The sequence below is a fragment of the Dama dama genome, chromosome 11 (genome assembly GCF_033118175.1).
Source record: "Dama dama isolate Ldn47 chromosome 11, ASM3311817v1, whole genome shotgun sequence".
Classification (NCBI taxonomy): Eukaryota; Metazoa; Chordata; class Mammalia; order Artiodactyla; family Cervidae; genus Dama; species Dama dama.
Window position 1 is genome coordinate 37,776,154 of NC_083691.1, and position 17,207 is coordinate 37,793,360.

General features: G+C 36.4%; 1 protein-coding gene across 5 annotated transcripts in view; it reads left to right on the forward strand.

Moving 5' to 3' along the window:
• The window catches only part of GFPT1 (glutamine--fructose-6-phosphate transaminase 1), a 64,505-nt gene that overhangs the window by 25,150 nt on the left and 22,148 nt on the right, over positions 1-17,207 (forward strand). For 4 of the 5 annotated variants that reach the window (XM_061155143.1, XM_061155144.1, XM_061155142.1 and 1 more), the window contains 7 exons: positions 1,936-1,994; positions 3,027-3,161; positions 5,516-5,577; positions 7,043-7,122; positions 10,269-10,374; positions 12,299-12,462; positions 13,446-13,541. In XM_061155143.1, coding sequence (XP_061011126.1) covers positions 1,936-1,994; positions 3,027-3,161; positions 5,516-5,577; positions 7,043-7,122; positions 10,269-10,374; positions 12,299-12,462; positions 13,446-13,541 — 702 coding nt within the window. The remainder of the gene's footprint in view (positions 1-1,935; positions 1,995-3,026; positions 3,162-5,515; positions 5,578-7,042; positions 7,123-10,268; positions 10,375-12,298; positions 12,463-13,445; positions 13,542-17,207) is intronic. The other variant, XM_061155145.1, reaches the window with a different exon arrangement.

A 17,207-nucleotide genomic window follows, 5' to 3' on the forward strand; every position in this document is an offset into this window, starting at 1 on the left:
CTTGATAGTAAATGGGCACCTTTTAAAACTTCTGTTAGTTCAAGCTACTAACACTTACATATATTTTTTTCTTATATATTTGTGCTCCAAAAAAAAAAGACTATAAACCAGGGAAGTGCTTATTGCACCTAGGCCTTTTCAGTGGGCAGAGCTAAGAGCACCTGTGTGTGTGTCCATGTGTACATGCATAATTTAAAGAGAAAATACAGATAATTTTACACTAATCCAGGGCTATATGGTTTTTATTTTACCTCATTGATTTGTATGTTTCCTGTCAATAACACTTAAAAGCTTAGTTCTTAACACCAGCAACATACTTATATGATCTATGAAATGATACATGTACAACAGAATCATAATGCCAACACTGCCACAACAGTACATTTATTGTTTTTTGTTAATTTCTTTTGTACTTTTGTACATCTCTCTAGGGATGTATAATCAAATTACTGTATTTTGGAGTCACTTGGACTAATCCTTCTGTACATGGTTGTGCTGCTAGCTGGGTACTGCATTCTGTTGATGTATTTTATTTTAAATTTTAGGGATTTTCTTAAATAGCTTTTATGTAAAATATTTGCATAGTTCTCTGAGGTCACACCTATAAAAAAGACATACTAAAATAAGTCTAGCTTCTATCTTATTTCCTCTTCCTTATTTCATCTCTTCCTGTATATAAGCATTTAACAAAATTTTTAGCGTCAGTTCTTTCATGGTTTTTAAAAATAAGCGAATACATACATATGTATATATGTACAAATATACATATGTATGTGTGTATGTATATCCCTTTGAGGTAAGATTTTGTAATTTAATTCAGAAGCCACCTTTTCTAGGTTTTTCATACTTCACGTAATTATTGGATTGGATTAGAAAGCTAACTACTGAAATTTTTAACACTGATAATCTTTATAAAAGATTCCTGAAAATGTATATCTATGATTATATTTTGAGAATTTGGCTTTAACTTCAGGCTTTACATCAGCTATTTATGATTCTCTGTGTTCTAGCATTAAAATTTTTTTAAAGTTTTTATATTATTATTTTGTGGTATCTTAATCAAGTGACATGTTTATCATTTGGTTTGTAGTGCATTCAGTTCAAGCTCATTTAATGTAAGACCAGAATGTTAGATCTTTAAATATATTTTCATAGTTATCAAATGTTATCAAAATAAAATTTTGATAATTTGATATAAAATTGAATTGAGTAGTAACTTCTCTCCTGACTTACATGAACTTTGAATAATAAATCCACAGTAATAGTCTTTACATACACTCTAAGTGGCTAAAAATAATGTTGTCAACTCTTGATTTCACATTTTTAACATTTTTGAAAGTTAATAAAAAATATGAATGAGAATTATCCCACTATCATCTGTATTTGATCTCAGAATTTTCTGTAACCTCAGGTAAATAAACTATAGAACTGAATAACTTTTTTTTCTTGCTAAGTTCTATAACTTTAGTTTTGAACTCATTTAGTATAAACTGGATAAAGCCTTTCTCTTTAAACTTTGGATTGTTTTATGCATAAGAATGAATGAACAAAGAAGTGAGAATATAGTTAGTTCAACCCTTTCATTTTGCAAATGGAAGAAACTGGCCCAGGAACATGCTGCTTTTGCGTGATGACATTGGACTGGTATTTTAGCCACAACTGAAGTTGATGCCTCTAAACTCCAGTTTATTCTGTTAATCTGTTATACCCATGTCTAAGCACTGTGTGCCTTTACACATGGACTATGCTGCTGATCTACCTGAAGGTAATCTGATGATGAAAACTGGATAATACTTGATTACACCTGGAAGTACAGTGTGTTACAAATTTTTTGACTTGAGAAAAAATCTATTAATAGTAATGGCAGTTTATTGTGTTTATTAGACCTATTAGACCTATAAAATCACTAATTTTAGTGATTTTATCTCTTTTTAGAATTTATTGTTATTCACAATGGAATCATCACCAACTACAAGGACTTGAAAAAGTTTCTGGTAAGTAAAGTGACCTAAAAAGACCACCAGTCTTTGAGAATATTTCTGATGAGAGCATTGAGGTTGTTTGGGATGTGCACTAAATCCTATCTGGATATGATTAAATAATTCCTATGACAGTTGTAGGGTATGGTGGTTTATTGGACTTTTCTTTTGTTGACAGTGGAACTTTTTTGTTTCCTATATGAAAAAGAAATAATTATTTGGCTTTATTATAAATAAAAGCTTCAATAAAATTAGAATTTGGAAGGGTCTCTTTTGCATTGTGAGAGACCTTGTTTGTAATTTTTTTTTTTTTTCTCTTTTTTTTACATTTTTATTTTTTATTTTATTTTTTTTTAATTTTTATTATTATTATTTTTTTTTTTCTTGTTTGTAATTTTTAAAAGTTTCTAGAGTGTTAGAAGATTTAAGACAGGTTGAATGAAAGCTCTATGCCCTAAATAGCTATGTACTACATAGTCATGATAATGATGATGACCTTCATTAGTGATTGAGCAGAGCTGTCCAGTTCAACTTTTCTGCAATGATGGAAACTTTCTATACATGTACTGTCCCAGAATGGTAGCCTCTGTCCATGTGTGGCTGTGGAGCTAGGATGAATGCGGAACTAAATTTGAAATTTTATTTCACTGTAAATTTAAGCAGCCACATATAGCTAATGGCCTTTGGATCAGATAGTGAAATATCATTATTAAAGAATCATTATGTTCATAATGAAATTAATATTTTGTGAATGTTACATATTTCATTATATTTTAATTATTTTAAAATTTGTTTAATTCATATGTGGCATATATAGATTTGTATAATTATAAGTATTATATTTGTTCACAGGGAATACCTTACTATTTTGGGTTCCACATAATTAGATGGTGACCTTAATTTTGAACAGTAGGTATAATTAGTTGTATGGTGGTCAAATTAGAAGTTGGCTAATGAGATTTTTGAGGAAAAAAATTATGTAGAAAAGATTTATATACTAAGAATATTTCCTTAAATGTGTCAATTTTTTTTCCTTTCTGATTACAGGAAAGTAAAGGCTATGACTTTGAGTCTGAAACAGACACAGAGACAATTGCCAAGCTTGTTAAGTATATGTATGACAATCGGGAAAGTCAAGATATAAGTTTTACTACCTTGGTGGAGAGAGTCATCCAACAATTGGTATTAAACCACACTTTTAAAGATAGTTATTGCCAATGTTAATCACAATAAATAAACTCTTAAAATATGATAAGTAGGAACTAGCCAATTTTTTAAGTATTTTTTGCTTTTATTCCTCCATATATACAAAACTGTTCAATTTGAATAATTTTGAGACTGCTTTAATGATTTTACTTTTTCACTATAGTTCAGTGTCATGGGAATGAAAAATAGTCTAAATGTAAAGAGTTTGTCGAAAAACTGCATACTCATACACAAACCCATACATACCACACACAAGCATGTATATAGTATATAAGTTGGGGGATTCATCACTTTCTCACTTCCTGCTCATTCAAGTGTTCTTCCTAGTCAATAACTTAGCAAAAGGTAGCTTTGGTGAAATACACACTTATTATTCTGAGATAATGTCTGCATGTCTCTGAGCCACTACAGTCAATCAATTTTTCCTTATGGGGACTTTTACTTGGCACTGTACCTTTTCAGAAAAATATTTCCCAGCCCAAGAGAAAGGTGGTATTTTTTTTTTTAAATTTCATCCCAATTGTCGTACTTTAAAGATATCAAAGATACAAAAAGGTCCAAATACATAGTGACTTCCACCCCATCCTTCTACCCCTACAACTCTAGCTTTCCCATTTGAAAGCTGTTTACTTCTCTGTAAAGCTCCAGCCCTTCCTCCCATCTCCACCCAAACCTTATGGTGTCTGCAGCAAAAGGAGTGAGGAAGACAGAGAAGGTAGAGGACTGTTCTTCCCTTTACTCAAGGCAGAGTGGTGTGCTCTCCGAGTGTTTTTTTGTTTCTCCTCATTGTATAACCCAGATTGTTCTGTTCCTTCCCTTTCCTACCTCACGTTCCTCCTTTATTCATTCTTGATTTCCGTAGACCCTGTCTCTGAGGAGTTTGGGTTGAGGGGGTGGTATGGTGTGCATGTTAATAATCATGATTGTGTGTGTATATGTCTCAATATCAAGGATCGCAAAGAGTCAGACATGACTGAAGTGACTTAGCAGAGCACACACAGCACATCAAGTTCAAAAAGAATGAAAGTTAACAGTGATGTACACTACAACATTTTCCACAAACTAATAAAATCCATGCAGTCACTAATGTCGAAAGGGCCAGGGGACTTCCAGGGGCTTGGTTTTGCTTGTTTTTCTTTTATAGACAAGGGCATGACGTTAAGATGTAAAGTTGGGAGAGGCAGTTTGGATAAAAACTTTGAAAGGGTCCCTGCAGTTATTCATTTCTCCATCAAGATGTGGATGTGTGTTTCTTAAAATTCTCACGCATTACATCATTCAGCCTGGAGACCCTGCAAAAATGTAAGAAGCGATATCACACTGGTAAGGGAAGCAAGTGTTCCCTCTCACTGGCAGCCATGGTGGACCCTGAGGCCGCCTGCAGCAGAGTCAGCCAAGCGACAAGACAATCTTACAGTGACACTCCTCCTCGAAGGGAAACAGGATTTTGACAGTATTATATGCTCATATTCAGGAACGAACAGTGAAAGAGGAACTATTAGCTACTTAAATAAGAGGGTTGTGAAGTATGGGTTTGGGAAAATCTGTTTTTCATGAAACAGAATGAAAGCCTAAACCCAGTGTTGCTGACTTTGCCCCCTGAAATAACAGAGCTTTGTTGAGACAATCCCCTGGCAACAAAAAAGTCAAGGGAGGAAAAGTAAGCAACTCAGGGATGAACTGTGGCTCCTTTAGAGCGATAAAGGGACTGCCCTCCATTACCAAACACCACTTTTGCCAGGGCCTTTGCTACATGCGTTGTTCTTGCCTCAGTTCTGGCCCCTTATCATTTTGATAAGGACCTTGTCTTATTACCAACTTAGTACTTGAAATGATAATATTGTCTGTTTGCTGTTTCAAGACTGTGATATATTTTCCTAGTGGTTTGGTTTTCAAAATAAATAAGACTTAATTTTCTTCCAAAAAAAAAAAAGAAAGTTAACAGTGATGTAAAATTGCTGGGCCAGAGAATGGGTTTTGAATACGGAGCTTAGTATCTTTTCTGACTCTGCCCTGCCTTTGCTAATGCATAGTATGGGACACATGAGAAGTGTTGGTAGCATGTACAAAGGTGACTTTTATAATGCTCTGTTTTGGAACTATTATCTGTTGATCCTATTTTAAGAGTGGGCTTGTTTAAAAAGTGAATATTGGATACATCAAACCTGGAATAAGTGTCTGCCTGAAATTTAGGCTAATTTATAAAGTAGTGCAAAAGAGCAGTGTGTGAACTGAAAATCTTTGTGCTGAAGCCAGTATATTTTAGGCATTTCTCATTTGACAGTTGACTATAATACATATTGTTAATGCACTTTTTTTTCCCTCCATAGGAAGGTGCTTTTGCACTTGTATTTAAAAGTGTCCATTTTCCTGGCCAAGCAGTTGGCACAAGGTATATATAGATTTAATAATGGCTAATATTCATATGTATTTTGAAACTTTTAAATTATAAGTGTATTCTCTTTACACTATAAATGATCCTTCACTCTAATGGCTCTGCCTTTTCTAGAGATATTTGTGAGAATCATCCCTTGGTATCCATGAGGGACTTGTTAAAAACCCTTGTGAATACCAAAGCCCATGAATGCTCAAGTTCCCTATATAAAATGGTGTGGCATTTGTGTATAACCTGTACACATATCCTGTACACTTAAAAGCATGTCTAGATTACTTAAATACCTAATATGATGCAAATCTTATGTACATAATTGTAAATCCAATGTATATACTACCAGTGTGTAAAAATGTTGCCAGTGTGTGGCAAATTCAAGTTTTGCTTTTTTGGAACTTTCTAGAATTTTTTTTCCCTGAATATTTTCAATCCACAGTTGGTTGAATCTGCAGATGTGGAGCCCATGCATATGGAGGTCAACTGTATTTTTTTTCCACGTGTCTTATCTGTTGTTTTACTATTCTTCCATGTGACAGAATCCCTTAACAAAGCAAAACCATCTGGCATTTGTAATTGGCCTTTTGTCTGCATTGGGCCCTATTGTTACTTTGTGAGTTTGGAGGTTGAGTATTCTATACAATACCCAGTCCTAGATGATTGTACAATTATTGCTTTTGCTGGGATATTTCAAGCCTAAGCATTAAGTCCTTCTGAAAACAGTGGGAGGCCTAAGACTTGGTAAGAAAGGGCAGTCTTTAAAAAGTCAGAGGAACTAGATAAAGTGCTGAATATTCATATATTGTTCATATATCAAAAGAAAGTTTCCATTTGATGTTAAAAATGAGAAACTTTTTAATGCATCATCATAGAACAGGGGTCTGCAAACCTTTTCCGTTACAATGCAGGCGTGCTTTGTTGCTTCAGTTGTGTCCAACTCTTTGTGACCCTGTGGACAGTAGCCTCCCAGGCTCCTCTGTCCATGGAATTCTTCAGGCAGGAATACTGGAGTAGGTTGCTGTTCCCTCATCCAGGAATCGTACCGACCCAGGGATGGAACCTGCTTCTCCTGCATCTCCTGCATTGCAGGCAGATTCTTTACCCACCGAACCACCTGGGTAGCCCTTTCTGTAACAAGCCAGACAGTAAATTAGGCTTTCTCGGCCATGTCGTGTCGCTTCTGTGGCAGCCTCTCAGTTTGCTGTTGTAGTGTGAAAGCAACCGTAGAAACAAGTAGAAGAATGGGCGTGGCCATGTTCCAAAAAAATAGACAAACCTGGCTGTGGGTCATAGTTTGCTGACTTTTGAATATTTTTTAAAAACTCATTCTTTTGTTGTATCTGAAGTCGACCTCAGAGGGAGAATTTAAGCATTATTTGAATAGCATTCCCTCATCATATTTAAATTTTGTATCATTACTGCATTATTTATAAAAATGGTTTAATTCTGTTTAATTTTGTACTAACAGACGAGGAAGCCCTCTGTTGATTGGTGTACGAAGTGAGCATAAACTGTCTACTGACCACATTCCAATTCTCTACAGAACAGGTAGAAACTATTCCTATATTATGGCATGGGGAAAATGTATAAATTGAGTGCAGTAGATATAAAGACTTGTTTTCCATAAATTGATTAAATGCCCATTTGATCAGATCCACTCATATATATAGTTCTGTCTAGACATGAAAAGGATTTGTTTTTGTGATTTCTCTGACGAGTAGAATTTTTTTCTGTTGTATATCCTTAGCTAGGACTCAGATTGGATCAAAATTCACACGGTGGGGATCACAGGGAGAAAGAGGTGGGAAATGCACTCTGCATGGATGGGGAGGAACCTTTATCCTCTTTTGTTCATTCTTTACTAATTCTTTGTTCTTGGAGTGAATGAATGTGCTGGGCCTCTAAAAATGTGCTTATTTTATGGGGATACATATTTTGACTTTATTTTTCTAATTTGCAGAGTATATTTTGTCTGTCTGCTTTTGCCATTTAGAAAACTGCTTTTAATAATTTGTATCTTTAAGATCTCTGAGATTTGAGAAAATGGTTGAAATTGTAACTTTTTTCCCTTTGTTTTAAATTAAAATCATGTAAGATATATTATTATAAATAAGATGCTAAGATTAGGAAAAGAGCATTGTGTGTTAGACTAGTATAGATTGAACTCCATGGTAGTTATTTGGATAATTTAGCTGAAATATGTTTAAATGGATTTTGTTTTATGCATGACATTTTACTTTCAGATTTACGTTTGATATCTTGATTGGGTTTGTTTGAATTTGGAATTTTTAAAAAATTTATGTTTGAAATTTATCTTTTCAGCCATACAAACTGGATCATTTTATTGATATAATTAGCAAAAAATGATGTGTTCTTTTAGTTTACCTTTTTACTAAACACTTTCCAGGTAAAAGACACAGGGAGTGGTAAATTCAGGAGATTGAAACCCACATTATTGATGCAAAATTCTTGGCTTTTTAAAAAAGCTGTAGCAAAGTACTCTAAGCCTATTCATCCTTAGATAGTGGCTGCTTTCTCTATTTTATATAGAGCAGACAGTTATTTCCTTAAATAACCTTCAAATCCTGAGGTGTTAGAATTTATTTTCCTCTTCCCCTCCAACTCTTTGTAGAAGTAAAGCTAGTCTACCAGTATAAATTTTGGATCCAGAGTTCCAGGTTTCTTTTAATGATTCTGCTTGTGTGTATTTATTACTTACATGTTAACCTTGTATATTGTCTTAGACTACTTTTAGAAGCAATAGAAAAATATTGGCTAAGGTCTTAAGAGGCTGGAAGAAAACTTTATAATGAGACAGATCTTTTTGAGATCAGGGGTTGTGTTATAGTAATCCTGATTTTTCTAGCTCTTAGTAGTTAAAAAGTTTTTGAAGTACAGCCTCTTGTTGAAGAGGCTGTGTACAGGGGAAAATATGGGAGTGGCTTTCAGGCATTGCTTTTTCTCCAGGTGTAACCACTGACCAAATAAAGTAGGATGATAATAATTGTTTTCCACTTAAATCAGATGAAGTAATCAATAGATGGAAGACATTTTACAGATTGTAACAGTCATATAGATGTATGTAAGCAATGTTCATTTAAATAGGCAGTGATACCTTTACTTCCTCTATATATTGTAATTAAGTATACCTTGTTACTTGAAGAATGAAATAACCAGTATTGGAAGAAAGAATATGGTGAAACTCAACCCCGGTAGGACATTTTATAAGCAAAGCTAGTTGTTTTTATGTAAAAAATGTAGGTGCTAGCCTATCCTTTCGCCCATTTTTTAATTTACTTTTTCACATACAGTAAAGTTCATTCTTTCTGATGTACAATTTCATGAGTTCTGTCAAACACAGTCAGTTGTATAACCACCTCCACAGTTGAGATAAAGAGCAATTCATCCCCTATAAAGTTCCTTCAGCTGACTGACTGTAGTCAATCCTTGTCCCTACATCCAGCCTCTGGCAAACACTGACCTGCTTTATCTCTCTGTAGTGTTGTCTTCTCTGGGATGTCTTATACTTATTTTTTAAAAGCATGATGTCATTTCTACTGTTGGGTATGGATGGGAAGAGCTGTTTTGTTTTCATGCCTAAACCACATCAAATAATCAAATAATAATAAAAATAAAAATAATCAAATAATAATAAAACAAGTGGAGAACTTTGGATATATGTTACTAAGAATAGTTACTAGCAAGTTTTTGTACACATTGATTTTAGAGGATGGACACAGTAGGAGTTCTTACAAGTGTATTTATAATATTCTTGGGCCGTTGTGTCCATTGGTTGTAAGGTCTCCTGTGTACTGATCTTTGAGAAAGGTGCTTTTTTGTCTCTGAGAATTTATATATATAGTCTTAAGTTAATAGTATTTTCTGTATTTGGCTAATTGGTCAAACTTCATTATACCTTCCAGTTTTGACTTTAGTCAAAGAGGAAAAAGAAATTCTTCATCAGTAGCTTAACAAGTTAAGTAGAGATGCCAGAATTCTAAAGTGCTAGAATTAAAAGATGTTACCATTACAAAAGGACTACACTTTATCCTGACTTAAAAGAAATGTAAGAAAATCCAGTTTTAAGAAAGGAGAGGTTCTGGGTTTACAGTTCCAGTCCTTAGCAGTAGCTACCTTGTATGGTATACCATAGTTAGAGAATATCATTGTTTTGTTTTTAAATCAGAATTAGTATAGCCTGAACTTTGATTTGTTACTTACCTTTAAAATCTAGAGAAGTTTTATTTGGAGGTAATAAAAATATGCCACTAGCCTTCATTTTATTTTTCATTGCATAATTTTCATATTTTTAATGTAATTTTAATGTTTAAGTGCACAAATTTATATGTCTTAATTCCATTAAGTTTTGTTTAAAGTTAAAATTAGGCTATACATACATTAAAAAAGTTAGTGACATCATTTACGTTTTTCTTGGAAAATAAATATTACATTAAAAAATGCATAACATAGCACTGTATATGCCACGCTGTCTGATAGTTGCTCTTTCACTCTACGCCCTTTGTTCTTGTTGGCTTATTGCATGAAAATAGGGTGATCTACCTGGCATTGAAAAGTTGCTGGAATTATTTTGCATTGCTATGGTTTTTTTGTTGATTTTGTAGAAAGTTGTGTATATTTATAAATCAGCCATGGTTTTCTACGTGTTGGCTGATTCCTTTAACTCCATGCTCTAGGCAAAGATAAGAAGGGAAGCTGCAATCTCTCCCGTGTGGACAGCACAACTTGCCTTTTCCCTGTTGAAGAAAAAGCAGTGGAATATTACTTTGCTTCTGATGCAAGGTGAGCGTCATTGGTTGATACAGAGAGAATTTTTAGTAAAGCTTCTTATGCTGCAGGAAACCAAAAAGTCATTTTGTATAAATCTAGTCATGCTGTATAGGAGAACTTTGTTAATTAAGGTTGTGAAGGTGACCATTCTGGGGTCCTAGAATGTCTTCTCTCTCAATTCAGAATATGTAGGTCCATCTACAAAGAAGAAATAATGGTCCTTGAGACTTGTTCTGATATATTTACTTTGAGCTCATGTATTTTTTTGTCTCTTCTTTTAGAGCCATAACCCAGGTTTTATAGGGAGGAGAGATTTTATTTATTTATTTTTACCTGTTTTTTTTTTTTTTTTAACTTTTTATTTTGAATTGTGGTATAGCCGATTAGCAATTCTGTGATAGTTTCAGGTGAATAGTGAAGGAACTCAGTCACATATGTATTCATCTTCTCCCAAACTTCCCTGGGAGGAGAGATTTTTAGATTGGAGAGTAGAATGGCTTAGCATCATACCAATGATAGTATAATTGCTTACCTAGATTGTAGTTTTAATCCAGTGTGGACACATCTTTTTGATTGAGAAATAACTGGCAGCAAAATCACTTATATAGGAGATAGTAACTAGACTGAGGCATTTTGAGAGAAAATGCAGTAGGATGCTTGGAGGCATTTATAAATGAAATTTAAATAGTAATGAGGGTAAAATGGAATCACCCAAATTGCCAGCAGGTGTTTGAGTCATTCATTTTGTCTGAAAGTAAGGGGATCTAAAAATGAATATTCATGTAGGTTAGGACTGCAAGGGGTATATTATCTCAGTGGGAAAGCGAGCTTCACTATTTTCTGAATTTTACAGGTGTGTAGGTTATACAGTCAGTGCTGAGATATGTCCTTGCTGTCACTAAGTAGACTTGTTACAGAGTTGACAGTTTTGGCTTAGGTAAGCTGGAAGTTATGAAAGCATTTCAACAGTTTTTCTTTCACTCATACATTCATACTGAATACTCCAGCAAAATCATGTACTGGGCTCAGGAGACAACGGTGAGTAAAAATAAAAATATTACTTGTCCTTAAGGATCTCTTCCTTAATGAGGGGAGACAGATTTTAGTCAATAGTCACCAAGTATAGAATTCCAGTAATGACAAGAGCTACAGAATGCGTGTGATAGAGTGATTTAACTTCCTACTGGTGCATTTCTTTAAGAGAATGATGTTTGAACTGAGACTTAAGGAGATACTAGGAGTTAACCTGGTGAAGAGGTGGAGGGGAAAAACATGCATTCTCTGCAGTTGGATCAGCCTGTGAGATCTAGAATGGGTGTGAGTGTGGCTGGAGTAGAGAGAGGAAGTTTGGTGGGAGATGAGGCCAGAGAAAGAGGGTAGAGGTTGTGGTAAAGGCATTTCGCTATTTTCCTAAGAACTAAAGGGAAGGTGTCAGCTAGTTTGTTGGGTAAGGGAGAAACCTTGATTGGAACTGACCTTTGATACATGTTTTGGCAGAAATGGAGAGTGGACGGAGGGAGGTTAGAGGGAACAGGGTTGGAAGTTAGGAGGTTGCTGCGGTAGTCCTGTGAAGGCTGGTGGTAGCTTGAACTGGTTTGTGGTGGAGGACACAGAGTGAAACTCTGGGAAATATTTAGGAGTTAAAATTGGAGGACTTGGTGATGGGTAGGATGAGAAAGAAATAACCATGCCTTCTGATCTGATCTCATCAAATTTGGCTTTGGTTGTTACACCGAGGTTTTGTTTTTCATTGTCTGCATTGACCACCCCCTCCTTCATTTCTCTGTAAGGAATAGCATTGATAACCAGAAATGTATCAGAGATACCGCCAGATGCTACTTTGTATTTAAACTTGGTCCTTTTGTTCTAACGATAGTTATATTTATAATAATCATCCTAGATAATTGATTGTTCTGTCTCCTGGAACATTTTGTAGTGCTGTCATCGAACACACCAATCGTGTCATCTTTCTTGAGGATGATGATGTTGCCGCAGTGGTAGATGGCCGTCTTTCTATTCATCGAATTAAACGGACTGCGGGAGATCACCCTGGACGAGCTGTGCAGACCCTCCAGATGGAACTCCAGCAGATCATGAAGGGTGAACGTTTTTGTCCTGTTATAGCTCAGTGTCCTCGATGGAAAGGATACATCCTCCTTTCTGTCCTGGTGTAGGAATCTGATAACACAGAATAGTGAACAGTTCACCCCAGAAAGGGGGATGATTCTTTGGAGAAAGTATCTGCTGGTTTGACCATATTCTGCTACCAACTAATTCATGGTTTGTTGTTTCTCACATTAAAAAAAGAAATCAATCATTTAAATAGTACAGGGAAGCCTGGCTTGCTGCAGTCCATGGGGGTCACAAAGATCAGACGCGACTGAGTGACTGAACTGACATTTTTAAGATGCTTTATAAACATAGTTTGTGTTCTCTTCTTTATTCCTCTCTTCTCTTTATGCTTCAGTTTTCTCATATATGAAGTGGAGATCGTAGGACTTAACCTCATTAAGGTTGTTTTGGGGATTAGCCCTGACAACAGTGCCTGACATGCGTAGTGAGCTCTACATAATGTTTGTTACTATTAACTATTGTGATTATGGTGATAGTGGTTTTTATAGTCCTTTCTGATGGGGTTGTAGTGAAAAACAAGCTTAAGTTTATTGCATAATGGCTATATATATCAAGTCTTTATTATATTAACCCACACTATCACACTATGAAGTAGCTGCTAGAATAAATTTAACTGGTTAAGGAGTTTCCCAGAGCCTCTTAGATAATAACGGTAGAACCATTATTTGAATCTAGATCTGACTCTAAACCATAAGCTTGTCCCACTCCCCTGTTTTGCTGTAATTACATATTTTAGGTATAAAGTTAATAAAAGCATTTTTTCTCCTTGCTTATTTTTCTTCCCATAGGGTAAAGTGTCATAAATGAATATTATTCTCTACTGCATGACCTTTTGTTTAATTTCATTTACTAAGCCTATATTGAAGGAGATAGACTTTTAGTTGAATACAAACTTCCTATCCTTTGGCTTGTTAATTTTTGTTTTAATGATACAATTTATTTTACTTTAGGCAACTTCAGTTCCTTTATGCAGAAGGAAATTTTTGAACAGCCAGAATCGGTTGTGAACACAATGAGAGGGAGAGTCAACTTTGATGACTATACTGGTAATTACACATGAACTGTGTTACCATTTCAGAGTCTCATGGGGGTTGACACTGACAGCCTTACTAGAGTTCATTGTCCTTTATAGCCGTATAGAGTAACTATGGTTGCCAGCTATCAGTGGAGCCCAGTCCTCTTCTAAAAGTCCTTCAGTGTGTGATTCCACTGATATGAGGGATATTTAAGTTATCCTTAGGGGCTGAGGAGAGGAGGGAATGGGGATTTATTGTTTGGTGGATGTATATCTAAGTTAGATTTGTAGAGACAGAAGGTAGACTAGTGGTTAGCAGGGGCTGAGGAGCAGAGAGAATGGGATTTAGTGTTTAATGGATGCAGAACTTCAGTTTGGAATGATGAAAAAGTTCTGAGATTGGTGGTGGTGATGATTGTACAACAATGTGAAGGTGCTTAATGCCATTAAATTACATACTTACAGATCATTAAAATAGTAAATTTTATGTCATGTATTTTACCACAGTAAAAATAAGGGAATAATAAATAATAGTTGCCAGGAGCTGAAGGGATGGGGGTGGGGAATGGTGAGTGACTACTAATGGATATAGGTTTTTTGGAGGTGATGGAAATATAAAATTAGAGGTGATGGCTGTATAACTCTGAAATATGAAACACCACTAATCATACACTCTGAAAAGGTGAATTTATGGTAAGTGGTAGCATACCTAAAATGGTTATGAAAAATATGTAAGATGGCTAGAGAGTCACATTTGAAAATTGTTGTCAGTTATGGGAGTATTTGGGTTTCCCTAGTGGCTCAGACAGTAAAGAATCTGCCTGCAATACTGGAAACCTAGGTTTGATCCCTGGGTCAGGAAGATCCCCTGGAGAAAGGAATGGCTACCCACTTCAGTTTTCTCGTCTGGAGAATTCCACGGCTACAGACGTTGGAGGGTTGCAAAGAGTCAGACACGATTGAGCGACTGGCAGTTTCACTTTCATGGGAACATTAGGATGATCTTCCTGGGGCAGGGAAGAGTCCTTCAGTGTCCTGTTAGAAACATTTAACCTGTTTTCAGTTCAGAGATCTTTTATTTAGCACTTGATATTACCAGGGACTGTTCTGAACACTGAATTCTCAGAAGAATGAGATATGGTCCCCTTATTGGGAAGCTTACTTGTATCTGTTCAGCCTAGGTTTTTTCTCTCAGTTTATAAATGAGTGAGATGTGAACTTCCCAGAGGCTTTCAAGCATTTGTCTAATGCCTTTTGTGGCACTTTGCCTTCCTGTGTGTGTAAGGTGGGATGACAGTGCAGCTCTGGTCCTATTTCTGAAAATTCTCTCTGGACCTTGTGTCACAGGATTTTCTGCACTTGGTAAAATGAGTTTGAGAGTGACTTTCTGTGGCCATAGAAAATCAGATTTTCAGAACATTCCTTGTGACCAGTTTCATAAACAAGCTTTCGGCTAAACTTCTCAGTGTTAGGAATCAGTTTTTGAGAGATTATGTCTAGTACACAGAAATCTTTTCCTGAATTTGTGTCTTAAATATTAAGTGCCTTCTCCTTTTTGTGATGTCCTGCTAATTGATGGAGAATGATTTCTCTGAAGAAGTGTGGTTTTTGTATACTTTATTGTCTGAGACACATCATACTCTTTCTCAGCTAGAGAGATTTGTTGATGGCTGAGTTATAAGTGACATCTGTGGGAGGAGCACCATGCTGAATGCATCAGGAGCTGTAGGAAAGTTCTCTCTGCTGTGGTCTCCTCCTCTAGGTTCTTAGAAGGGGGAGGATTTGCATAATTTTACATAACTATTTAAAGAAAGGTAAAATATGATAAATGACATTAGACCCACAGTTTAGTGTTGAAATGTTTAAAGTTGAATTGAGAGAGAATGAATCTGTGTGGACAGGGGGCCAGGCCAGGTTCCATGATGTAAGCAGATATAGTTGTAAAGGATTTGGAAGATTGTAATAGGTGAGAGGGAGCTGGGAGCTTTGTAGCCGGGTAGAATGCATTAGCTAAGGGGAGATAGTGGAAAACCATTAGACATTTATTTGTGAGATAATGTGTAGTCCAATTTGTCTGCCATGTCTTGTACATGAAGAGGGGTAGAGAGCAGTAAGTCAAGGCAGGAAGGTGAGAGGATCTGTCAAGGAGGGCCTTGAATGCCTTCTATTGTGTATGAAGAGTGCCTCCCTTTGTAGAAATTACAGAGCTGTTAGGAAAATTAGGCGAGGCCTGGGAACCAGGAGTGATCTAGCTTCACTGAAGTGACTGACTACCAGTCTCCAGTGTGCACTGGAGGAACGAGAGGCTGAGATGCAGCCACCAGTTGGAGTGTTGTCCCATCTGGGGTAAAGAGATGGGAAAGGGGAGGCAAGTGGAGGCTAGGAGAGAAACAGGAGCATTGCAAACCAGAACCTGCATTTGCTTGTGTGGAGCGAGGGAGTTGTGGAAGGTGGTGGAACTGAAAGAACTGGGAAAGTAGCAGTAAGTAAATACTATTAACAGCATGGAAGGGAAGTAAGAATTCGGAAAAAGCATTGTTTTATAAGGGAGGAGAACAAGATAAACTTTGAGAAGTCATGATTTTAAAAAGCACTTTTATCTATGGTATGTGTTCCTCATAAAAGTTCTATAATATAAACAGGATGACTGTTATCCTTTTTTGTTGTAAAGATAAGGAAGTTGAGGCCCTGTCAGTTTGAAGTCTTGCCAGAGGTCACACGGCCAGTCACTTATGGAGTCAGTCGGGCCTCCAGCGTTCAGGGGTTCCCACTCCTCCTGCCCATCCTCCAGGCGCTCCTGCCGCAGTCATGGTCTCCCTTACCAGGAGTAGGAGTCTCTCCAGAGCATCCATTCAGACCATGGGCGACTCCTTCCAGAACTCTCCCAGACACCCCTCAGCCAGCAGGGAATGGCAATCCCACTCCAGATTTCTTGTCTAGAAAACCTCATGAACAGGGGAAACTGGTGGGCTATAGTCCATGGGGTTGCATGGATTTGGACATGACTGATTGACTAACACAGACAATTTTAAGAAAACACTTGATGACCAGCTAACCTCATGGTCCAACCTTGCTGTCCATCATCTGAAATACAGTTCTCTCCAATAGTCTGTCTGCTTAAACTTAGTCATTTCCAGACTGATTTGCTTTTACGTGACCCCCTACCTAGACTCTTAAGGTTGTTTACTCTCCCCTCCACCCCCAAATCTTTTCGGTGCATGCTGAAGTCTGTGGAAAAATGCCAGAGAGAAAACTATACATAAAGGAATAGCAAGGCCAGTCTGGCTGGAGTGGCCTCAGTGAGAGGGCAAATGCCAGGAGATTAGGTCAAAGTGAAGCAAGAAACAGGGTGTCTGCCTCCTGAAAGCCATAATAAGGAATTTGGACTTTATTCCAAAGTTATTTGAGAAGCCATTGAGGCTTTTATTATTGTTTTATATTCTGTTTTACTCATTTCTTAAAATAGAGAAATACAGTATGCCCTCTCAGTATTGAAATTTAAAAGGAAGAATATAAAGTTATTCAAAAATATACAAAAACCTATATCTTGCTTCCATTTTATAACTAGTTAAGGTAGAAAAAAGAGTGGAGGAGACAAAGAGCAGGGGCAGAGTAGACAGACTGATGGTGGGTTAGACGGAGAAGGAGTCTGTCTGTGGGCATGCTCATCACTCTCACAGTCAGATGCTGAATTCTC